The following is a 25,478-nucleotide window of genomic DNA, read 5'->3' on the forward strand; positions in this document are numbered from 1 at the left end:
TGTATTTAAAAATGGTGACGCTAAGGAGAGAATTTCACTTTGAACCAGGAGACAGACTTTTCCACCAATGTCAGAATATCTGGCTTCTGTTTAAAACAAAACACACTTAAAGGTCTGACAAACAGCCGGACAAACACTGTGTTCCACTTTGAAGGCTGAGTCACACATCTGAGAACATATTCTGAGAATCAGTTGTAAATTACACAATATTCTGCACAAATACACTTGGAAAATCTTAACTTACTTTTTTGTAGTTTTAAGAGAAATTTCTCGTTCATAAAAAAAAAATCCTTTTTGTTCTTCTGCCAATTAAATTTAAACGTGAGACGAGTTTTTGCTTGTTAAAAAATCTGTAAATATTTATTACTTTAGTTGACACACAGTAGCACTTCTTAAACTGATATTTATTGGGTTAGATACCAGAATTGCCCCTCACCTTTGTCCAGTAGGGGAGTTCGGCCATTGAAGCCTAACTCGTAATTACCAATGATCCAATTAATCTTATACCTCCCCTGCAAACTTAACATTCCTGGGGAAATCCTGTGGCTGATGGAATGGTAACCCAAAGGCCTGCAGTCAACATGCAGGGTTGCCAAATCTCACGCATCTGACTCTCACGCTCACCAAGAAATCTTACAACAAATCTATATTATTCCATTATAAATTTAGATTTAGCTAAATCTAAAGTGTCGGAGTAGTTTGCAAACCCGTTACATACATGTCAATGCGTATGCAGACTTGTCCCGAACTGAAAATTGCATGCCAGCCAGCGGACCAAAGTGGGCAACCCTGACTCTATGTCCATGTATGGGGTTCCCATCCTTGATTCTACAGGACACTCTCTCCTTAAGACAGGGTTCCACACGCAGATAGCAGGAGTTCAACAACAATTCAATTTTTCATGGATAACTAATACAAATTTCTAGTCACTAGCAGGCCTGGTTTGCTAAGGAGAACGATGGGTCTACAGCACGGATGTTAAGGCTCCAGATGTGTCATAGCAGCCATTGATCGCAGGGAAACATGAGGACCAAAGTCAATTCTGATCGATTAGTGTCCCAGTTAGTGTTACACCAGTTTTTGTCACAAGACTGAGCACTGGGGTAACTTCTTCCTACTTTCAAAATCGAGCAATTTGCAGATTAATGCACAGTCCGTGAGTGCCTTATTCCACTAATTCCAGGGCTCATCAACTGAGTGAAATTTTAATTATCAGGGACCTCCCTGCAGCGAGAGTAACGCACAACCAGACATATCGTGCCCATCATGTAATGTAAACCTCATCAAATCACTCTTATTATTTTACTTTTACAATTCCAGTACAGCGTTTAATGGGCTATAATCTGCAAACGCCGGTCATAAACGACATGACAGTGTTAAACATTCGGCAATGTATTCTCTGTTCAGTGACACCAGCTGCAACGTCCGGATGCTTATTATCTTGAGGATGGGTGGGGCGATCAAAAGGATGTCAGGTATCTTTTGAAAAATATAAATATATATGCATCACATTCGTAGGGGAAAGGTATTCAGATAGCCGGGCTGTCGCCCCATTGTCGATCGTCAATCAAAATCAAATTCGTCGTATCTCAAAAGATATCGAATGCACAAATACTGTAGATGTCACTTACAATAAACCAAAAAACAACGCTTGTTTACACCGCTAAAGATTCTTATTTGAAGAATCCCCACAAAAAAATACTGCAGAACAGCACGGCGCAGCACCGGCAATAAAACAACGCCGCAGCAGGTCCTCCACACGTATTTTGCACCACTTACATCGCAGTTCGGCATGACAGAATCTAGACAAGACCGTTCAAAAGGAAAGTTTTCATCACACTGACATTTCATTCACCCTCTAAAATCGCACGGCTCTCAGCTTTAACTTACCTTGGTTTCTGATCGCCTGCCATGATCCTCGATCTATGCAATCCGGCTTTACATTCATTCGGCTTCTTTCTTCTGCATAGAGCTTATCATTCAACTCCACCCATAAATATATATCTATATATATATGTATCAGTCTATTACACCGTTACTTTCTACAGGATACTGTTCGCTGTGTTTATCCTGAGGCTGAATGTCATCCCATGCTGGTGTCCGTTTAGCGGATCTTGTTTAACCTTATTATTTCTCTTATGTCTGCCCCAAACTGAATCACTGCAGTCATGGATCTCGCCTTCCTATCCCCCTTGTTCAGTTACTCAAGTCTTCCGTAGGTCCCACATATCTTCTTCATTGTCTCCTTTATCAATATACAAATGCGAGGCAGGATCTCCGCAGCTCTGTAACACAGCGAATAGGAAAGTGGTGAGAGGTACACAGGATCACTTCCTACATGGTAAATCCCTCAAAGAGCCTGTTACTAATAATGTACCAGCACATGTGATAGCTGCGGCTGTTTCTCCTGCCGCTTTGAATTCTGGTAGATGTAGTCGTCATAGGACAGTAAAACACGGATATCATGAGAGGCGGATGAGAGCAGTAATAAGTCATATTTTAAAACACCTTTCAAAAATTAATGCATCTTGTTTAGTCGTTAGCCATGCATTTATTTGCCAAAAACAACACATTTAAAACATATTCATTCAATAACAACGATGGATTCGACGTCAAGCATAAATAAACCTTAAACTGCTGTGCACTTTAATAATAGACTACGTGTTCCATTTTCGGTATTCATTCCATTTATTTTTTTCCATCTTAACCAAAACTACACATATTTCTCCTTGCCCATTTTAACTTAATCATGCGCAACACTGATCCACTACAATAAGAACAGGGTTGCTATTCTTTGTATTGTATTTTATAGAAGAACGAGATAAACAGGAAAACGTCTACAGTTAGTTTATTTCGGTAAATAAACCCTATGCTTGAGTTTACCGTGAGTACACACTTTTGATTTTATTTTTTCCACTCTTTTATACAATATAAACGCAGCCAGCTTTGGTGCAATGTAATAGCTATATAGCACCGCCAGAGTAATGCAATCAAAATAATGACATCATCCACCGTCGCAAAATGACTCTGCAATGTTCCCTTCATTTCTTAATTTGTGACTAGAAGATAGGTAGGCAAGTGGTGAAAATGCGCCGCTTTACAGAAGCGAAACTCATTTTACTGAATCCAAAACCACAGCAAAAAGAAATTCAAACCCAGCCGTTGTCTTCACATATCAAAAAACACAACACACTTTCATTGCCGCAATAGACCATCAGTGTACATATACTTACATCGGATCGAACAAGTCCGTGTCAGACCGGGTCTTATTAATTTCCTGTGTTTTTCGGTCTCTTTTCCTCCATCATCCTTTTCACCCCAGGGGTACAATGGGTGCGTTACATGGATAAAGGCCACACTGGCATCAGCTGCTCAGAGTAATGATCATATATGACTCAGTGATATATTAGTTCACCTTATCATCTTCGAACAAGTCCGATACTGTAGAGATCCCTGGAGCTGAAGTTATTTTTAAAGCTACACGATTGGTTAAAAAAGAATCCTAATGATCAAATCATCATAATATGATTACGTTATTTGAAGGAAAAATATTTTAAGAAATCTTTCAAAAATAATTCTGGACTGGATTCTAGGAAACGTGTTATAAAAGAATAGTAAATATACTGGTAAAACATGTATTTTGTATTTAATCTCATATCTCTTACCTGTGTCGATTTTAATTTGAGTATGAAAATTTCGATATATACTCAATATAATTTAATACATGTCTATCTGAAGCTGAACTATAAGCGCGCTCACACACACACGGACACACACACACACAATTAAAACTGGAATAAGTTTCAAGGTGAAATTATTCAAGGTAAGAACAACCTGTATTTTTATGTACCGTTTAGTCCACCGCCGTGCATCAACACTGGAATACTAAACTTTTGCCATAGTTTATTTCTTGCCGTTATAAAGTGAAATCCTTACATAATACAGTAAAGTGAGTGAATCAGGTCATCACAACCATAGGACACAGTGTGCAACCAACCTCTCACGCTGCTTAGCATGGCTGGATAAATATAATCAATCTATGTATAACAGGATATCTAGGGCTGGCAGTAGAAAGAGTGTAAGTGCGGGCGACCGCAGTCCGAATGTGGGCTGCAGCTATAATGTCAAAGGGAAAATAGCACAGAACTGCTCCTGAAAACGATATACTCATAAAATGTGTGTAAAGCTACATAGAGATAATTCCCTGTTTGGGGTGAGAGACACACTGCAATATTATCCAGCAGCAGGACAGCATTTGCAAACTTGCAATAAAACAAAGCACGATGGTCAATTAGAAGGCTAACTGTCATAGGTCGCGATTCCCCAATCTTCATCAACAGTCTAATCAAGTATCGTGTATTAATTGTATTAATGTATTAATATGTTACATATACAATTAGCTGTGAATTAAAAACAGTATAAGTGTAATGTTTATTATATTATATAAGCAATTGTTTAATTGTGGAAGATAGCTTTTTGCGTCCACGCTCACCAGTGGCTAGAAGAACTCCGACACTGTCCAGCAATATTTTATACTACTGTGAAGTTATTTTTTAAGCTAGTGAGAAGACTTTTATTACGGGGTGGACGGATGGATGCATAGTTGAACCCTTCTTCAATAAGCACATGATTTAAAAGGGGGTGTTATAATGACGCTGTTCCACTAGATGGCGCTATGTAACTTATTTACACTTATTGGCGCTATGTAAATATGAATCATGGCGTCCTTTGAAAAAAGGCTCTCCGTAACGATCATATGACAATAACTTTGACTCGTTGTATATGTTCGCGTCTAAATTAATATAATAATCTGAGATTTTAGGGCAGTCGCTCAACTCGAGTACCTTAGCCTTTGTTTTTGGGTTCGAGACTTTGGGGTTGAACTTAGTGAATGACACATATAAATTATAAAAGGTCAGATAAAAGGTTATTGGAACCTGGCATGATTAGCGAAAACCATTAATACACTAGGTGGCGACCATTCCCAACAAATAATAATGATTACAATAAAGACGTTCACTGATTTGATTCAAACATTTAGCTTTCGACCCATGAACAGAAAATTCAAAATATGCCGCTAAATTTAAATTTAGTAATTATAATTAAAAAGGTCTGTTTATTGAGGGAACGAATAAACCCAAATTTGCACCCCCAAATTCCAGGACCAATTTTTAATCTCAGTCCAGCCTCGGGTAGAGTATGCAATATTCCTGAGGATATATAATGCACAATTTCACATGTATCTCAATTGTGCATGCAGTTCAGTATATAAATAATCTTACTCTCATGTAAAATGTTCTGACTAGGCCCTTTCTCATTAGTGGGCTGTAGTGCCCCCTCCCTCCAGACAACTGAACTCATGCTAGTTGTCATATTGCTTGCAGCCCTTGCCAAGTACTGTGCTTCAAACCAAATTCTCTTTTTGGGAAAGCCTTTTCTTCCTAATATAAATAGCGGAACACCCTTATTGGGTGACACCAGTCATATTCTTTTAGTATAACAAACATTCCAGAGTCACCTGTTTCCTTTCATGCTGCATGTTTGTAATCAGTGACTCCTTCTGAATGAATACTTAAATATTATCTTGTACTTTTAAATCATAGATAACATTTTACGTACCTTTTTTTTTTTTAACTGGAAACTTCAGAAATCCATCCATTTCCTGAGACCACTTATCCTGTTCAGAGTAACAGGGTGTCTGGAGCCCATCCCAGACTACAGGCACAATGCAAGGAACAACCTAGGATGAACCTAGACTGAAGGGGGAAAACAGAGTAGCCAGAGGAAACCCAATGACGACACGGAGAACATGGAACCTCCACACACAGGGAACCCTAATGGGGACTCAAACCCAGGTCCCCAAGGTGTGAGGCAACAGTATTAACCACCATGCTTCCCTGCTTTGGAAACCATGAATACAAACTGATTCCATTAGTTGCTTAGTAGAATTCTTTTACATGCCACACGCACTTAATAACTTACTGCAGGAGTGTTGTAAAGGAAGAGAAAGTTAGGATGATTCCAAGGGCCCCTGAGTGACACACTTGGATTGGTCTGGGTTTGGGGCCCAATATGATGCACTTTCATGGGGTGTAATATCTCCAGAGGCTCCCCGGATTGCTCTTTCCATGGTCTTTTTTCTCTTTTCTGGAATAATGAATGACTTTGGGTAATTTGTAGACAGGCTACTTTGCTAGTGCAAATTACTCACTAAGTTAGAACCAATGTTCAACTTAGCATGGAAGAATCATCAGTAACTGCGATACACTAGAACAGCGTTCAGTTTGGTCCTCGGAGACCCACAGGCAGTCTATGTTTTTGCCCTACATGGAGCTGGGAAGGAGCAAAAATGTAGACCAGCTGTGGGTCACCAAGGACTGGATTGGGAAACACGGCACTAGAAAACACAGTGTTCCTTTCTTATGTGTATGGGATACAGGCCATAAGGCATTGGGCAGCATGGTGATGCAGCGGCTGGCAATGTTGCATAACACCCCTGGGACCCGGGTTCGAGTCTCTGCCATGGTTCCCTGTGTGTGGAGGTTCCATGTTCTCCCTGTGTTGTCATGGGGTTTACTCTGGCTACTCTGGTTTCCCAGCTGATTGGAGTTGCCAAATCGTCCATAGGTGTACATGCATGAGTGTGCCCCATCATGGGTCAGTTCCCCATCCTGGTTTGTTCCCTGCCTCATGCCTGTAGCCTCTGGGATTGGCTCCAGACCCCCCTGTGACCCGGAATAGGACAAGCGGTTTCAGAAAATGGGTGGACTGATATAAGGTATTACTTAACAGTCATGCCACAGGTCTTATAGAAGTGATGACATTATTCCTTAAGTGTGTTTGTTTTATAAATACAGTATTTCAGTGAAAAGGCCTGATCCTTTAAGCCGGGTATTAAATGTTGAAAAATAAGTCCAGCTGTCCTCAGTGATTCCAGCTGTGCGTTACATCTGGAGTCTGCCCCCACTTATCCTCTGTCCGTCTCTCTTCATCCCTTTACTGGTGAGTGAAAAAAATATTTTAGTGATTATAAATCCCCCAAATGGCATTCGCTGCAAGGGAGAATAAGGCATTTACAGAGAAGCAAAAAGGCTCTCTCTCAATCCCTGTGATTGTTTTGGATTTAGTCTATGACCTGGTATAGTATTCCTTCTCTTACCCCATGCAAAAATGGGTTTTGTCGTTTAGCGGCAACGGTGGCACGCTTGTTGAAACTGACCACCTCGGCGCTGGAGCTTTGCTTACCTTGAGCTTGTTAACTTACTGGCGCAAGTAGCCCTGGAGGCTCCGGTCAAACCGGGCCAACCAATCGGAGAGCGAAGGGGTGACGTCAAGTCATCTGCAGCTCATTGAGATGAAAGGGGAACGCGGAGACTGGGCAAGGCTTCAAACCACGGTCTAGCATTAAACGCCGAGCCCGATGATAAACCTAACAAACAGACGGGATCGCACGGGGGGGTGGCGACACTGGAAGCGGGAGGGTTTGTGATTTTAAAAGAGAATAAAGGTTATCTTCTCGCTTTCTGTTCCGAGTTTTCTTTTGTATTTCTTAATTATTTCAAATGGTTTATGCATCAGCCATAATACTCTGTGACCGTATGGACGTGTTTTAAAGTGCTGGTGTCTGAGCACTGTTGGTTAAGCTTTGATGTGCACGCCGATCACAGATCAGATTACACGGCTTTGATCGCGACCATCCCCTGCCTTTGATCTACGTGCAGATTTTGTCCTCGATCCTGGGTTGTCTGAGTTGCGCAGGCGATCCCAGCAGAACAAGAGCAATGCTAGTCAACCTCGTGCAGAAGTTACTGGAGAGAAACGCCGATTTTCCCGACATACAGTAAACAAGTCGAACGTCTTGAACTAAATCAATCTCATTTTCTGGTAAGAAAAAATACGTTTTTTTCCCTATGTGATTTACATTCTCTCCTGTTTCATGCTTAGGCTCTGTTGACTTAACAGCAGAAACATTTTTTCATACATTAGTGGCTAGCTACTAACTTACACAAATTACTTGTAAGAGACATGTAATTGCATTGTTAATTTTTGCTTAGTATTTGAAGTTATACTATAGATGGGTAATGTATACTCCGCTTATGACTGTGTATATATATCCAATGCATATTATCTTTACGATACAACAATATTTAGACATAAGTACGTGAAACCGGTATATATATGAATATATAAGCGCAAAACAATTAGTGCCTCCTGGTTATCTGAGAAGAGTCCGATTTCTAATATTTTATATAATCAGACTGGAACGGAGATTAAGCCGTAAACAGTTGCGCATTAAAATTCCAAGTAAATCTCTGTTTTTGTAGTCAAATGAATTGAGATTAATGTATACGCACTTTCGCCTTTAATACAGAAAACTTTAAGCAGCGAAATCATATCATATTAAGTCTTGTATTCGCCGGTGCCATCAAATCGGACTGAGCAGCACTATCAGGAAAATGTTGCTTTAAGATACAAACGGCGCACAGTTGATTTAAGTAGGTGTCTGTTCTCATAACCATAGTTTATTTTTTTGTTGTGATGAAGTCAACCATTTTGGAAATAGGGAGTAAAACCACTGTGTGGAAGACAAGCAGAAATCTTTCAGCCTCTTTATTTAATTGTGTCCCTTGTTTGACATTTATGAATCTAAATCCTACTTATCACTGACGTATGAAATAATTTGTTGTCGTTTAAAGTTGTAAAATGAAGGCTAACCTGGTGTTTTAACAATTAGCGTGAATCAAAACCCCTTACTTAACCTACTGGGTTATTATTTGGCTGTGCGATGTTTCAAAAAGATGAATTCAACAGAATGTGGTGATATATTTCCCACGTCCTCCTATTCTAAACAACCTACTAAAAATGATCCGTGCTCTCTGTCAGCTGGAAGCAGCAGTTGTGTTTTGTGGTTCAGTCTATGTTGGATGTCTTAGATGTCCTTAGCAGATGTACTGTATCTCTCAGTCACACACATTTAAAAGTGAGAATCCGTGTCACTTTAGGAAATCATTTGACTTTATAATCCAATTCATAATCAAATGGACTAGTAGTTTTCAAAATCCTGTTTTTGGTGAATCGTTGGTAAATCGATATTTTATGGACCTAAGGAGATCAATCAAACAGGAAGCTCAAAGTTAAAAAATGATATTTTGTTCTAAACAATACATGATGCACAATGGCCATATATAATTCATCCATTAATAAACATCAAAGGCGGAGTAATCATGTAATGTGTTTTTAATAAAGTATTTAAAGCATTTGTTTATCATAATCTCCCCCAAATAGGGGATATGGGCGGGGAGGGGGGTTACATTTAACTTGTGTACCCCCCAATATCAAACTCTTCCCTATCCCACTGCATGTAGGCATAGATTATGAATTCTCTGTTTAACAGTCTCTTTTCCTTAACAGAGTGGATAAGATAAGAGCCCCCAGTCCCTCTCCCCCCCACTCCCCCAGTGCAGATCCACAAATGGCCAGGAGACTCCAGCATGGTGGCGTGTCTCTGCTGGAGCTGCTGATAGCCTTTTCGCTCCTGGTGAGTTGGACGCTTCAAGTACTGAGGACATTGTCCCTCTGTCAGTAGGGTTTCTGGTGCTCTTCATCATGAAGAACATCGTCGGAAAACAATCCTAAGCGATATGCTGACCCTGGCTTATATTGCCCCTCAGAGTTGTCTGGAACTCCGGGTCTCTGGCATGCAAAGGTGACATTGTGGCCTGATTTGATAACCTGCTTTTTATGTACTTTTATGATAATCTCAGTATGTATCAGAACAAGGTTAACGAGTTCATCATAAAATGTGCAGGGAGGGGGGGTTAGGATTAGACTTAAATTTGGGTACAAGATCTGAGGTGTCTATCTGTTCCAGGGTCTGGCAGCGGCTGAGGAACTACGGGAATGTAGGGAACAGGAGTACATGGAGCAGTCTGGGACGTGCATAGCCTGCAAGCAGTGCGACGCCGGCCAGGAGCTATCGAAGGTGTGTAAACTCTATTCTTATGCTGCGTAGTCAAGTAATTCAGACACTGGGTAGTGTGCGGCTGTAATGCTAAGCTAATGCTAACGTGCACTGTCGTTGGTCACCGGGGGCTTCCATTGTTGGGCCTTTTTGATTTCTGAATGGCACTTTATCAGCACCTTCTTCTGAAGACATGCTTTACAGCGGGTTATAGGTCTTTTCATAGGTCTGCGCCGAACAGGTTATCGGCCTGGACTTGCAGTAGGAATAATAGGTCATGTCATGGTTGGTGTGGCAAGTCAGATGATAGCAGGTATACAAGAGATCTTCTATTGTTTATTTGCTGTTCCTTTGGCTTTTCTCCTGCATCGAGAACTTCCATCCCAATAGACAATAGTAATAGGTGGATTAGCACACTGATGTAACTCAGTGTGGATGTGGTCACTCTTAAAGCCAAACTTGGTTGATGGCTTTTATGCTCGGTTCAGCTTTGAATGAGTGTGCTGTGTGAATGGAAGGCTTCAGTGAAGCATATTGGTTCCTATCCAAGTCCTGTATTTAATACTTTCTTTCATGGTGAAAATGGCCAAACCATTATTGGCTTCTGTTGAAATTTGATCTGACATCAGTCACACCCTACCTTCTGACCTTATCCTGGAGAGAATATCGTTTTTTTTTTCTTTCTTAAGCCTTTTTTATAAGCTATTGTCCTTTAGAGTCACCTATTGGGAAAGTCACTTACTGTATTTAAAGGGTTATGAGTTTTTTTTATTTGCCTGAAACAATATATAGATTCACACCATGATAATCACATGTGCAAATGTATTACAGCTGAACATATAAATATGTAATTTAAACCTAATAACTATTATCATTCCCAAGAAAAGAAAAGAAGTTATGTGAATATCGGATAACTGAATTACACACAGAGATTTAGGCTAGTATGATTACTTACTTGAACCACAGTCTCGTAATTGACATGCCTTTAAGACTGGGACTGGGTTGTGTGTGTTTGTTTTTTTGTCCCCACACATATATTCTTGCATACCCACAACAGCGAATTATACATCTCATTACAGCTGTTGCTCCTCTGCCGATTCCTATTGGCCAGGAGGCCTGCAAGCAGGGACCCCCATGGTGCCGGTTAATAATTGTTTCCCTCATTTTTGCGAGTGGAAGAGGCGGGGAAGCACAGAGCTACCAGGCAGTAGGGAAAGGGATATATATATAAAAGCAGGATAAATAGCTAGATCAGTTAAGAACTAAACCTCGGGGCACTTTCGCTGTCTTTGTCTGGCCAAAGCGTGGCCCAAAACGGACACAGAAACTGATTGCATTCACACACGATGAGCGGCAGCTTCGCTTCACACAACACTTTCTAAATAAGAACATGGAGCAGCCTTTGTACAGATGGCGGTTAAAAAAAAAAAAAAAAAACATTGTGTAGATCTTCAGATTGAGATTGCATCATTGCCGCTATCGAGAAGATCCTGAATTAAACAGTGCAGAAATTCCTTTCCTCCGCCACGTGCGACTCTGCGTGTCACTCGCGACTCTGACACCCGTTTGTGTTTCGTGTGCGGCAGCTATTATTTTGACCTCGCTTTTAAAAGCTCTCCGTCCTAATTACACAGCGCAGTGCTTGCGCAGAGCCAGCCACGGAGGGTGGAGAAGGCAGGATACAGTTTTCCCAGCACGGGCCATGCAGTGGCCTCTGAGTCGCAGGGATGGCAGAGCGTGTTAACAAACTCGCATTGTTCTCTGGCCCCATGCTTTACTGGATCAGGTGACTCGTCGCCCCTAGGGACTCCTCTGATTCCTACTTAATCTCCAAAATATATCTCTGCGTCTGAACATGCTTCAGCTTTCCTCAGCACACTCCTCTATTGCGCTCGTCCTATGTTTTACTTGGCCTTCTTGCTAAAAGTCGATTCGAAGATAGATGGGGGAAATGAGGACTTGCATGTACTAACTTCACCAATTCACGAGGTTAAGCCGCACTGAAGCTGAAAGACTCTGTCGGGCAGTGAAGAGTTATCCTGGTCTCAGAACTAAGTGTGCAAAACGTGCTTCTATTCCTCGCCGAGGTTCGCTGGCTCCCTTGAAGTACTATTTTTACCTGTCTGCTTCGCACGAGTCCTGCATGTCTCGTCTCCTTTTGTGAAAAGTGTGAACACTGTAGAACGGCAGATCTTAATTTGGTGGCGAAGTGCCCAAGCGCCTTGAGGTCACTCTAAGCTCCATAGTAACCGGCCGTTCGCTGAGAGGTCAAGGGGAGGAGGCGACACTGAGGCTGGGGTACAGTGGAGGCCAGGCCTGCCTCTTCTCTGTGGTTTGAGCTCTTTCACCCAAGTTCATAATGTCCTGTGACCTAAAGTGCCCGGCCTCTCGATTTCCTGTCCTTCATTACGGTGTCTTGTGATGTTCCTCCCAGCGCTGGTCCGCCCTGCTCTTTTCCCAGCATGGCTTCTTGGCCTGCCTTATATGGAGTACGGACAACAACAGCTGCAGCCCTGCCCTGCCTCGGCAGGGGCCCCGCCTGCTGGCCAAGCCCCACCCGCACTCTGTGGTGCCATAATTTAATGCCACCCCCACCCCCCACTTTCATTTTTTTTTTGTCAGTTTTCTCAACCTTGTTCTACGTAGCCCACATTCCTGGCACAGATGTACAGCCGGCCTGTGAAAGGGGATGCGGCAAAGTGAACCTTTTGAAGTTGCCCCCCGTGTTACTGACACACGCAGCCTTTGACACCCTTATTTCTGCTTGGTATGTGGCGTGTTGGACTGTTAAAAGGCCCGTCAGTGATATCAGTTTAGGAGCCTGGTTGCGAGGTGTGGATGCCGTGTTTCTTTGTAAACCCTTTGGGTTTCCTGTTTTATAGCCGGCATTCGATATTAGACCCGTTCGGACTACCTTCTGGCGGGCGATCGGGTTTAAGGCCAGAGGTTGCTGACGTTTCGGGGACTGGAGCAGTCATATGCTCCTGCATCCCGCATGACTGCAATTAGCAGATTATAGATGACATGTGCTGTGTTTCACAACAGTGAGAATCCTAGCCTGTTCATTTTGAGGAAAAAAAGGAAACCTTATCCTTGTTTTAAACGCTTGGCAGCATATCTGGAAGACAAAAAAAAATAAAAAAATTCCCCACACAACAAAACAGTGGTTTCCACATTCCCTAGACCGAATCGGAGTTGAAAAGGACGTCCTTTATCTGGGCCCATCTGCACTGGAGCTGAAAGCGCTTCTAAGCTCCAAGGCACAGTGGAACTACTGGAATGTGAAATATGGGTTCCAAATCGATTGTTGTCTTTCGAATGAGACGATAAAGACTCGCTTATTGCACAAGCGGCCGACTTTTCCAACAGCTGCACCTCAAAAACATTCGGTTTATGGGGCTTGCTCCCAAATATGTTACTATACTGTACGGTTTTGACGAATGCAATGCAAAGACCCTCCTGAGTACTGTGAGGACACATAGTCAGAGATGTGCTTTTATGGGCGAGAGGAATAAACAAGTGTTTCCCGAACTCTTACAAGAACCAGATGTGTTCCTTAATGTGAGCCGGCTGCGAGCATCGTGGGTGGATCAGGCCAGCCTGCTACGCGCTGGTCATACAGCCAGGGCAGTTGCCGTGGTCTGTAATCCGAATTGCCTAATTATCAATTTCCAGGCAAGCAGACTCTGTATAGCATCACAGATATTTGGTGAAGCATTCACCTTTATTTCCTGTATTTGACAAAAAGGCTTTGATACTATAACATAAGTATAAGTGTAGGGAGACACACCGTTGCAAGAATGGACGTTTGATTTCAACATTGGTAGGGACCAAATCAGCCTCGAACCCCTCACCCCTCTAAACACACAGTCCATACCATCTATGCCAAAATCTACACCCCTGCACTGTGGCCTCACACCTTCACTCACGCTCTCCCCATACTGGGGGGGCGGGGGGTTCTTCTGCATATACTCCAGTTTCCTCCCTGACGTACAGTCAGGCGGATTAGTGTCCCTAAGTAATGCATGTGCGTGTGTGTTGTTGCCGTGTAATGCACTAGCATCCTGTCCAGCCGTCTTCCATTTGTCCTCTCGGATGACCTCACCCCCCGCCCACCTTGACTCATGACTCCTAACAAGGACAGGCAGTCAGAAGATGGGCAGATGTAAAAGTAACGATATACACCATAGCTCATGATATGTGTACGAGATTAAGTGTCAAAGCAGTTTATTATGAGATATAGTTGGGAATCTGTGAATCGGTGCGGCTCTATATTTGAGTGAAATGGCTGTATGGACAGCGGCTTTCCTCTGACACGGGTCGAGTCGGGTCACAGTGAGCTGTATGTGATGGAATATTGCTGTACGGAGAGAACAAAGCGGGGGGGGGTGTGGGCAGGGGTGATAGTGTGGATTTCCTCTGCATGAGCTGCACGGCAAATCCAGGCAACCGATCTCCCTCTTGTGGTGGCGCCCCCCCCCCCCCCCCCCAACCGCCCCCCACCCCACCCCCCCCGACCGCTCCGACTAAAGCTCTCCTTTGTGTCACACATGGTTCTGTGTTGCAGAGCAGCTTGTCTGCTTCGGATTCTGAACATCGGCGGTCTGTCATCCTCTTGTTTTGAAAGCGGCAGCAGGCCTTCTGCGGCCCGCGGCTGATTTCTCGCCTGTGACACTGAATGACTAAGTTACTTTTGTAACCGCTTCAAAAGTATATGAACCGTACATTCGCCCCTCGCGGTTCTGCTGCGTCTGCGAGTCGCTCGCATTCCGCCTAGAACCATCTCCTTGGGTATTCCGGTTCATCTCTGTAATTTCGAAATCCTCTGAACTGGTTAACAGCGAGAACCAGTTTTCAGCGATTAAAAAGACAAACGACTACAGGACAGGCTTAAACAAACAGATGCTGATTAATAATCAGGCACGGTTCTGCTACGATGGGGTTCATTGAAGCTGATGATAGCGCTAACAGAGAAGTGGGAGGGACCCGGTGGGGGGTGTGGGGTAGGTGGTGGGGGCTGGCTACCGGAAACTTCCATTGTGAACCGGTCTCCCTGTGTGCCCTCTCGGCCTGAATAGCTTGTGGTGCTTGTGAAGTTCAGGCTTCTCCGGAGCGGAGAAGAGCAGATATGCAAGTCTTGGCTCCTTCCCCCGAAATCTCAGGCGCTCCCGCAGCCCCACCGTCGCCTTTGGCTCGTTGGCCCGGGCCGAGACTCAGCACATTCACACAGTCTGTTTAGGAGGAGAAAAATAGAACAATGGAGCCAGCAATAAACTTGTAATAATACAACAGTAGGTGTCCGGGAGTGCTTTTATCATTCAAATGGCCGGCTTGCCGCGGACTATAGCGGAAGGCTCTAGAGGAACGGTGGGAGTAAGGGAGATTATTGCAAGTGGGAAATGGAAGGGGCAGACCTTTTGTGTGTTAGAATTTTGCACGCTGAGATTGTCAGTTTATTGAGTTTCCTCCTCCACCGGTTCCCTCTTTCGTATCCTTTCTCCGGACCGTCACCCTCCCCCTCCTCTCCAAAAAAGCCCCCCGCTCTCCTCACCTCTTCATCGGTCGGATATGTCGCGTTAATCCCTGCAGGAATGTGGCTTCGGCTATGGGGAGGATGCCCACTGCGTGCCCTGCAGGCCCAACCGCTTCAAAGAGGACCGTGGGCCACAAAAATGCAAGCCCTGTCTGGACTGTGCCCTCGTCAACCGCTTCCAGAAGGGCAACTGCTCCGGCACCAGCAATGCCGTATGCGGTGACTGCATGCCTGGGTAAGCAGCTCCCCCATCCTAGGGAAACAGGTATCATCTTATGATGCAAGACGTAAAAATGATCCAGCAGCAAAAGGTCTAGTACTTTTGACCAATAAGCTAAACTCGTAGTGCAGTATACTTGCATAAAGATGTAGAATGTGAGCTTAGAAATTAATAAAATTGTATGTCTGATCTACCACCTCTGATAAAGGGACACTCTCGTGGCTTGGGGGGGAGTTTTACATTGTGCACTGAAAGAGGAGGGTTTGTAGAGTGATAGACGGCAAATATTAATGGATAATAAATGAGCAAATCAGATGCAAGAAAAAGCCGGAAAAGTACGTTTCAGAATACGGATCTTAATGTTGATATTTTGTCTTTTTTTTTACAGGTTTTACAGGAAAACTAAGTTAAGCGGATTTCAGGACATGGAATGTATACCATGTGGTGACCCTCCACCTCCATATGAACCTCACTGTAAGTCTGCCAGACCGAACTGCCTTTTTCTGACTTTATTCCAGGGCCTTTTGTGATTAGCTGGATCCTTTAATGCTCAGCAAAAGGCAAAGTCCGATGGTCCTGTTAGCAAGCTGGGCTAAATCGGCACTCAGTGTAAAACATTTTCAGTAACTATAAAACGATTCAGTCCTGCCTTGCGTCTAATCCAGAAATGTCAGGTCAGTATCCTTATATGCCTGCGTATCCCATTATAACAGGCCTCTGCTCCAGTTAGATTTACTGTTTCCAGACATTGAAGTTAAGTACAGCCTCAAGACCGAAGGGCCTCGAGAATCGGTTAGCCGAGTCACGCATTTGGTACCCGAGCGTGACTTCCTGGTGGCAGCTGAGGTGGCAGCTGCCTGCGTGCAGGTCTGGCATGCGATGACTGTGTGCGATGGAGCCAGGTCTAGCACTAGCCTGTTAGACACACAGACACCCCCAGTTCTGCTGCATTGCTTTGTGCTGCGCTCAAGTTATTTTTTAACTTTTTTTGTCAACTCAGAGTATTTAGGCTCCAAAATGATATCTGTGAAATACCTGGTCTTGATTCAACTTTTTGGGCTTTAGTTTCATAAGAAATTTGTAATGGACCATTTGTGGGGGTTCAGATACAAAAACACATAATGAGAAATGCAGAAATAAATTAATATTGATGGTAAAATAATAGTAATATTGTCATTATGTATTATTAATTAATTAATGTATTATTAATAATAATTATAATAACAATAATAATAATGTAATTATTCTCCATACCATATTTTTATTACAGCAGTCTTGCATTTTAATGGCAAATTCCTGTGAAACAGTATAGCCATTGTATCCTTGAGTAAAACTGGCAAACAATTGAATTCCTGTGGAGCAATTCCAAAATGTAAAAGAAAAAAAAAAAAAAAAAAGCTGTCCTACCCCCTCCCACGACGTTATCTTGCAGTGAAAACTGAAAGGGCAGATCATTTTAATAGGCGCACACTGGCCTCAGGCTACCACCCAGCTGCACGCGGAGGCCCATGTGAAAGGAGCCGTAAGCCTTTGGTCGCTTCAGTCCCGAGGACACCCTTTAAAGGGACAGGTCGCACCTTATTGGATGTCTTTACGTCCTGGGGATTAGTCCAGTTACATCACTCGTTCTTTGTAGTTGAAGATTAACGCGCACCGAAGACAATTATCGTCAAAGAGTCCAATGCATTTGCCAGATGACAAGACTGGGTAGAATAATATCAGAGTATTTGAACATTAACAAAACACAATTTGAATAATAATCACTACAAACTAAAAACCAGAATCCATAACTTTATTACTATATACTATATTCTAAGTTGAAAAGTATTTTACTATACAGTTTTTAAAATAACGTGCAATATGTCTACCATACTTTATACAGTAAAAACTCATGTTCGGAGGGAATTACTGTAAAAAGTATGTTGTCAATAGTGCAGGAAATGCATTGTTTGTGTAGTAATTATTAAATAAAGGTATTTAAAAATTATACATTATAAAATACCTTCAAACTCAGGATTCAGTAAGTGTAATGCTGTATTACATGGTATAGAGGTTTCTAAAAGACATATTGACATTGACAAGATAAATTACTAACTATGTGGGAGAACATACATTATGTCTATTTAAGGTGGCGCAGATCCTGCAAGTAAGAAACTGCCAAATAAGAAACAAACTCCAGCCTCGTAGAAAATCACCAGAGTGAGGAATGCAATCCAGCAGCACCATAAACTAAGCAAACACCGGACAAGCGAGAATGGAAACTGAGTTTTATGCTTTTAAGAGTAATTATTTTACAGCACAATTAAAATACTTTATTCCGTTTCATCCACCTCTGCTTTGTGAAGCATTTGCTCTTGGTACAGAATGATGTGCAAATAGAATTAAACTTAGCCATAGGCTAAGAGCACCCAGATGAGAGCCAGATATGTTATGAAAATAACAGGTTATTCTTGCAACAGTTTGTTCTAAGCTACCTGACCAGAGCGCATAAGCAGTCAGCGAAAAGCTGTTGGTTCCCAGTGACGAACTTTAGCTACCGGCAAATGTGTGTAGCTCTGAAACGGGCACGGGCAGCATCTGTCTAATAAAGAGGTGGTTTTACTTTACTGACTGACCAAGTGTGGAGCTGCGATAAGATCAGCAGGTGGGAGAGCTCGACAGACACCCCCTCCCACCATAGCCATGAAGGACCCACAGCCAATAACGTTTGGGTTTGCGGTTGGCGGCACAGCTGTACCGGTCCAGCTCCTGCTGTAGCGCTTTAGCGGTTTTTGTCAAGTCTTCATTATTTACATCTACGACATGCCTAGAGAAGTGTGAAGCTGTGAGCACCAGCATGCTTTGCAGAAAGAGAGAGATAAACATCGTTTGTCAGTGCGGTTGCTGTACAGGACAGGGAAACACAACCGCACTTTAAAGAAGGGGAACTGAACTTGTTCACAAATACTGGTAGCATTTGCTAAAGCGAAAGATAGATCACATCCCCAGTGCGGCGATACTGTAACGGAAGAAAATGCTTCCAATGCATGTGATGCAACACTATTACAGCAGGATCTGTCTTGCAACACTGCCCAGTGTTAATTATATTTATATATGTAGCAAGCTACTCTAGAATGGAGTTACCAGCTGTAATAGTCATCCTTTTGGTATCAAAATTACTTGAAAAAAGTTCATATTTCTTCCTTATCTTTCTATCATCTATTTTTATATCTAATTAAGAACTATTGTTTATGCTGAATTATTTTCAATAAATTGATTAGAATTTACATCTTCCCCACCATTTTAATGTTTATTTTTCACTAGATGAAATGCTGAAATGCCTCTTTCTCTTATCGACTCCAATATCAAAGCCATGCAGTCACAGCCAGAGTATTGTTTACACTGCATAACAAAGAGCTCTTGGTTTGGATAAGGCCAGATTGGGATTTGTTTTTGATTAATGCACTGGAAAGCAAACAGGAGTTGAAGGGGGTCATTGAAAATGAATTTTCAAACAAAGAGCCCAAGTTATTTTGTTTGCTACGGATATAAGTTCCTTTTTCCACAGAACGGGACGATTGTAGGCTTTTTTTAGATCTCATATTAACCACATTATGCTGCCAATGATAAAATTAAATGCCTCCACATTCTTGATATGGGACTTCAATCACCTGAAAGCAATATTTTAGCACTGATAACATCGGTGTTGTTGATGGAAGGTGAGGTCTTCTTGACCAGCGTCATATGCCATTGTGAAAAAAAACTCGCGTGTGCGCGTGTTTGTCCAGATTATTTGCCACTTAAACATTAGAATTTGAAACAATCAATACAGACGTTATAAATATGCACTATTGTAGCTGATGTATTTGTTCCGCGCCTCATTCTGGTGAACCGCACAATAACATGTGACCTATAATGAGAGGTAATGACAATGAAGAAACCATGTCAGCAAGAATCTGAATGGAACATCCATTATTACTAGCTTTTAGTGTGTGATGTTTTAAACAGAAACCGCAGATGTGGCGAGTTAGTAAAATATGTAGCTAAGCTTAAGTATAGCCTTTTAACTCTTACCATCTACAGCAGCTTGTATTCCAGTAGCAGCACCTAGGTGTTTGCTGTTAAGGCCCCGACTGAAAGGGTAACGTCGGCACAAAGTGACAAACTCAATCCACCCCGTCTCAGATATTCTGCCAAAAGGGGGGGCCCAGTTCTGTCTGCTTGACGTGAGGTACCCTGAGGTCAGCAGACAGAAGGCAGACACCTGCACCAGTAATCCTCATGTTTTTTATGAACAAAGTCAGCAATTATAAAAAAAAAAAATCATAAAAAAATAAAATGATGATGTGCATATTTTTTTAACGTTATACCTCATCATTGTAACAAAGATTTCTGTTAAAAATGCTCAGGAAAAAGTCTTGAGACAAGAAAAATTATCTGGGCCAGAATTTATTATTTTTAGATAATATTATTTATAATTATTAGTTTCAGACAATAGTATAGGATGCCAAAAGGTAGCATAAGCAATTGCATATCACTCATACGTACGTCTGCGTGTATTGGGATCGATCTGCTACAGTCGTCCTCCTTCAAAGGTACAACATCAGTGTTTCTGATCTTGCCGGACCTGTTATCTCAGGCAGCAGTCGGGTCAACCTGGTACCCATCCCCTCCACGGTGACCAGCCCGAGGGACATGGCTCTGGCGGCCGTGATCTGCAGCGCCCTGGCCACTGTCCTGTTGGCCCTTCTCATCCTGTGCGTCATCTACTGCAAGCGGCAGCTGCTGGAGAAGAAGCCCAGCGGTAACCCCCCCCCCCCCATCACTGCCAGAGCACCTCGAATATTAGCCAATAAATTTTCCGTACGCCACCCCGACAGGTAGTTTGATTGTATCATATGTTCTACCCTGGCTGTGCCGACTGTGAAAGGGGTGACGTCTTTAGCTCCCGCTGTTGGATACACTCCCTTTGACCTGTAGAAACAAATGCAAGATGAGCTGAAAGATATTACTCATTGTCTAAAGGTGCAGTGCACTGCAGATTTAACTGGCGCTTCACGTCTTTGCAGTGTCGTCGTCATCCCAGGTGGACTCTTATAACGAGGCGGAGCTGTCGTGTTTCGACCGGCGGCGGGCGTATGAGGCTCCCCACAAGCCCTGCTGCCAGTGCCACCAAAGCCCTGGCCAGACCTGTGGTTGGTTCTCCTTCCTTGTTCTAGCTTTTACCTCATTTTAGCCAGGAACTCCCCAAGCTGCTCCTGCAATCAGACCCCTTTGTTTTCCTGCCCTCCTCCTCTTACCACGGTAGTCCACAGGTGCCCCTGGGTGATCTCTTCACACATTCCAGCACCCTGGTCTCAACTATGTCAGATTAACCCTGGGTCGTCGTCTTCAGTTGAGTCGCCTTGAGGCAGAGCTGTTTGAAGTTTGCAGTAAAGGAGGGGGCAGCCTCAACACTGATCGTTTAGAATCTATTTGCAGTGGTAGAAGTGTAGTTTGGAACGGTGATCTTCTTTCTCTTATAGGTCCAGTCCATTTGATCCCTTCCCTGTGCTGTGACGAGGTCTGCAGCTTGGACCGCAGCAGGGAGATCAGCCCTTTCCAGTCCTTAAGCAACCTGAGCGAAGTGTACGAACCGCTACGGATACAGAAGGGCACATCTAACCAGACGTAGCCTCCAGTTGTTTGCTCTTGTAGAAAAATATATATCCACATCACTCCTGGCAGTTTTTGGCTTTTCCTGAACTAGAACATCAATACCTTGATTTAAATATGATGAAACTCACTAAACTTACCAGCCTCTAAAGTCTTTAATGTTTTCTTGGCCATATGAGCCTATACCAATACAGGATTGGCGCAGTGTGTGGCGCAGTGGGTTAGGACACTGCGGTTGTGATCAAAGTCGCAGGTTCAACTCTTCTGGGACACATTTCCTAAATGCATAGTTGCTAATATTAGCAACGTGCAAAGTTAGTACCTTCTAGCTATGTAAGCTGCTAACGGAAGCTTTTTTGCCCCTGGTTGGCAGAGTGATGTCACCATTGGTCCCCTGAAAGTCTTTAACTTTGACTGCTTCAGGGACACTGGATGACCCGCTTTCTCAGATGCACGTCACTTTGGACAAAAGGGTCTATTAAATATGTAACGTGTTTTACTTAAGTTCAACAGATCCACAATATGCAGTGACTGGATAAATCATGCAGTGGTTAAAATCTGCATACTGAAACTGCAAATGCCTTCCATTCTTTCAGACACTTGAATCATTTAGATGGGAGAGTCCCACTGTACCTTGGAGGACTGTCAGAGTCGACAGAGTCATGGCCACTGATGCAAAACCTGGACACTGCAGGGAGCCTTGATCTGTCCCAATGTGCCCCAGAGCCAAAGGAATGGGCCGTTAGCTCCTTAGAAGACGAGGAGATGGAAGGAAGCTGGGGAGAGGAAGCTCCCACACCACAGACCCCAAAGCTTAGTGTCATCCAGAACACAGAAGACCAGCAGCACCAAGACCACACACCACCGGTACAGAACGAGCCCCAACCAAAGCTACCACAGCCCTGCTCATGACAAGGTAACCTCACAGAGAAAGCCAGAGGATCTGAGAGCTTTGTAGCTGTATGTTCACTAACAAAGGTGGATAGTTCAGGTCCAGAGTTTAAAAATCCAGAGACAAATTTTGTTTCAACCTACCAGATGAGTACTCTGTGACTCTTTATGCTCAACAGGTTGGTTGAATCTAAATTTTGTTCTGGATTTTTACACTCTGGACCTGAACTATCCACCTCTGTTCAAGACAGGCAATCCTAAAATGCCCATGGCTGGATTGGTTTCTTCTGTACTTTCCAGGCATATTTAAAATTAAAAACAAAGTGATTTGACATTGTTAGTTTGGCATTAAAGAAATTACATGTAAAAGCAAGTCTGGCTTCAAACATCAGTCTACACAGAAGACAACTGCAGTAAGACGGAGCTGGTGGCCTTAATTTTTCAATTATTGCCCCAAGTGAAACATACATAGTCTCTAGATCTATCACTGAACAATAATATATCAGACTACACTTGGTGTGGGTGTCCTTTGAGAAACCACAGGCGCGTCGGCCTGTGTTGAGCACCACAGTCGGGGAGTTAAGAGAGTCAGGGGCGGGTTGTCATTTTCCCATTCTTGCCCTGCCCAGTAGGAGTCCCTGAGAATGGCCGCCACAAGCTGTGGCAGGAGACGGACTGATAATGGGAGTATCCACAGGGGACGAAAGCCAAACACAATGTGGCCGAGCGGCAGTGCACAGGCATCTGGGCCGACTAGCCAAGGGGCGGCCTGTGCCCATTGCTCCTTACTTTGATGGCTGGTCTGCTTGCTTTCTCTCTCTTTTCTTCCTCCCTTACTCTCCCTCCCTTCGTGGTTCACAGAGCACGTTAAAGTGCATTTGAAACCCATGATATTCTTTACCGAGTCAAAGGAAGCGGCACTGACTCAGCCACTGCGATGTCCTTGGGAATATGAATTAGTCACGAAAGACCGAGACTGTAACAGCCGACTTGTCCAACATGCAAATGAACTCAAATAAGGCCTTAGGCCAAGGTAGAGACTAATGGTTCTGTGTTATTTCTCTTTTTCCCAGCATGACATGGATTTATTTTGCTCGTATTCCACTCCTGAACCACCCCGGACATGAAAGCGGCACCAGAGATCCCGTTTCAGATAATGCCGGATCACGAGCCTTTTCCAAAAAAAGTACGGCACTCCGACCCCCACGTTTTTCCCGGCTTGCATCAGAAGGCACTCTGTAAATGGTAATGCAAACGGCAGCACTTCAAGGTGCGGAAAAAAATAAACAACTAAAAAAGAATGAGCAAAGGACAGAGGAAAAGAGACGTGACAGTGATTGGAAGATGGTCTACTGGCGAGACCATCTCTAACACCGCGATGAAGACCAGCGACTGTTTATTTTATTGGCAGGGCAAACCTTGTAAAGTCAACAGTAGAAGGCAAACACTTTATATTCCATCGCTGGGGGAAGGAAGGTGTTCCTGCATGAAAATGCTAAACGCACCTACTGATAGAGTGGCTTGCCAAGAAAGGGAGGGCAGGCAGGAGAACCAGCTGCAATTTAACAAAAATAGCTGAAAATGAGCTCCACGCCGAAATTTCTTATAGCTTGACTTATCTTTTCATGGATGTATTTCAACGTGCCTTTTTTATGCAGCAGATGTATTAAAAACTGAAATATATAAATAGCTCTTGAAGAGAGGAGAGAAGCTTGACTGACCTTTCATTTCAATATCATGCACATTGAAGAGCGAAGTATAGACTGTAATGAACAAGCAAAGACGGTGAATGTTCGGAATTGACAACGGTATCCAGATTTTTGTGTAGATATTGTAAGATAGTAATATAGTTATTTTTGTAACGTAGACATAAACACCAAGCACAACAAATAATTCTGCCTTGCCCTTTAACATCCTAATTTGTAGTAGTTGGTATGCACAGCAAACCTTATGTTACATCACATCATTATTTCTGTTTTTTGTAAATAAACTTTGTAAACAATATGCCAGGTCTCGTCACGGCTGATGATTTAACGAGAATTAAATCCTAATCCTCGCTAAACCACAGATTCCTTAATGCTAACCCGTCAAGGGTAAATGGGGGGTCATGAAAATCCAGCCAAAAATTTCGACACGCGAGGCTGCCTTAGCAAACAGCTTTCAGAGTTTCTCGTTGGGCATCAGGTTTGGAAAGGAAGACATGGCTGGGGACGTTTGTAACAGAGTGATCATTTTTATGATGTATAATTCAGAAGTTGGCTGAATTCACAGAGAATATTATTCCTTGATGCCCTTCTGTACAGCATCTCAAAATAATGTTGCAGTTGGCCATAGGTCTCAAACTTTCCCAAATCCTATGCAACACTTTTCATACTCACTAATATTAGGCTATGGTTACAGTACATGAAAGTACTTCTATCAAGCATAAATCAAAGCAAGAAGTGAAACAGAAAAAAATCTTCATAGACACCAAACCCCAAATTACACAATGGAAGAAATGCGTACACATTCTTTTGGATTCTTTGGGGACAAAGCAAGTTGGGCAGATGTTAGGAAGAACGAATCTAACCATTTCACCCCCACTGCTCTCTCGCGTCGTCGTTAATGGTTCAGTAGTGCGATTTAGGGTCCAGCGAGACTGGGAGTGAAGTTCTGGCTAATGGGATGTAGATTTACAGGATAAAAATCAGTGCCATCTCAGGGATAAATTAGGACGTCCCGAGAGACCATGGGTCCTTCAGCTTTCAGAGTCCATTACAAAGGTCTCAAAGTCTGGGTTCAGTTCCGTTACCAGAGCGTCCACAAAGTCCTCAATGGTGGGACGTTTCTGCAGCATGCCTGGAGAAACAGAAGACAAGACAGTTACAGGCTCATCAGAAACTTAGTACTAAATTAATAATCTCCTCAATGTTCCTCTTACTTACATAAAGAAGGTTTGGTAACACTTTATTTGAAGCTGTCATCTATAATGCACTATAGATACCTTCATAATGCATTATAATGGTCAGTACAAGAATTAATAAAGAATTACAGCATCTTCTATTGACAGTCATAAGGTTTCCGTGATGATTATAATACTTCATATAAAGCTCCAATTAAGCTTATATATAATGCACTATAGGTACCATGATAATGCATTACAATGGTAGATATGATAATTAAGGAAGCTTTGAAATGCATTATGAACATATCCATAGTGCATAAGAGATGAGACCTTCAAGAAGCATTCACACTGCAGA

At 42.9% G+C, this 25,478-nt stretch overlaps 3 protein-coding genes across 6 annotated transcripts in view; 1 reads left to right on the forward strand and 2 right to left on the reverse strand.

The window, feature by feature from the left end:
* The window catches only part of sacs (sacsin molecular chaperone), a 30,193-nt gene extending 26,772 nt beyond the window's left edge, over positions 1–3,421 (reverse strand). For 2 of the 3 annotated variants that reach the window (XM_048980661.1, XM_048980663.1), the window contains exon 1: positions 1,891–2,350. In XM_048980661.1, the coding sequence (XP_048836618.1) occupies positions 1,891–1,913 (23 nt within the window). In that variant the 5' untranslated portion in view covers positions 1,914–2,350. Of the gene's footprint in view, positions 1–1,890; positions 2,351–3,233 lie in introns of those variants that run through there. The other variant, XM_048980660.1, reaches the window with a different exon arrangement.
* A 3,975-nt stretch (positions 3,422–7,396) lies between these two features.
* tnfrsf19 (tumor necrosis factor receptor superfamily, member 19) lies at positions 7,397–24,243 on the forward strand. 2 transcript variants are annotated; one of them, XM_048980368.1, is made up of 11 exons: positions 7,397–7,507; positions 7,722–7,884; positions 9,412–9,538; positions 9,872–9,982; positions 15,551–15,729; positions 16,103–16,188; positions 20,333–20,497; positions 20,763–20,888; positions 21,219–21,321; positions 21,945–22,264; positions 23,313–24,243. In XM_048980368.1, the coding sequence occupies exons 3-10, from the start codon at positions 9,473–9,475 to the stop codon at positions 22,258–22,260; spliced, it is 1,152 nt and encodes a 383-aa protein (XP_048836325.1). In that variant the 5' UTR covers positions 7,397–7,507; positions 7,722–7,884; positions 9,412–9,472; the 3' UTR covers positions 22,261–22,264; positions 23,313–24,243. The 2 variants fall into 2 exon arrangements, with proteins under 2 accessions (XP_048836325.1, XP_048836324.1); XM_048980367.1 differs by having other exon boundaries at positions 7,400–7,884.
* Positions 24,244–24,681: 438 nt separating this feature from the next.
* Positions 24,682–25,478, reverse strand: part of mipepa (mitochondrial intermediate peptidase a) — a 30,579-nt gene continuing 29,782 nt past the window's right edge. The window contains exon 19 of the mRNA XM_048980366.1: positions 24,682–25,077. Within this exon, the coding sequence (XP_048836323.1) occupies positions 24,977–25,077 (101 nt within the window). The 3' untranslated portion in view covers positions 24,682–24,976. The remainder of the gene's footprint in view (positions 25,078–25,478) is intronic.

The sequence above is a fragment of the Brienomyrus brachyistius genome, chromosome 17, assembly GCF_023856365.1.
Source record: "Brienomyrus brachyistius isolate T26 chromosome 17, BBRACH_0.4, whole genome shotgun sequence".
Taxonomy (NCBI): Eukaryota; Metazoa; Chordata; class Actinopteri; order Osteoglossiformes; family Mormyridae; genus Brienomyrus; species Brienomyrus brachyistius.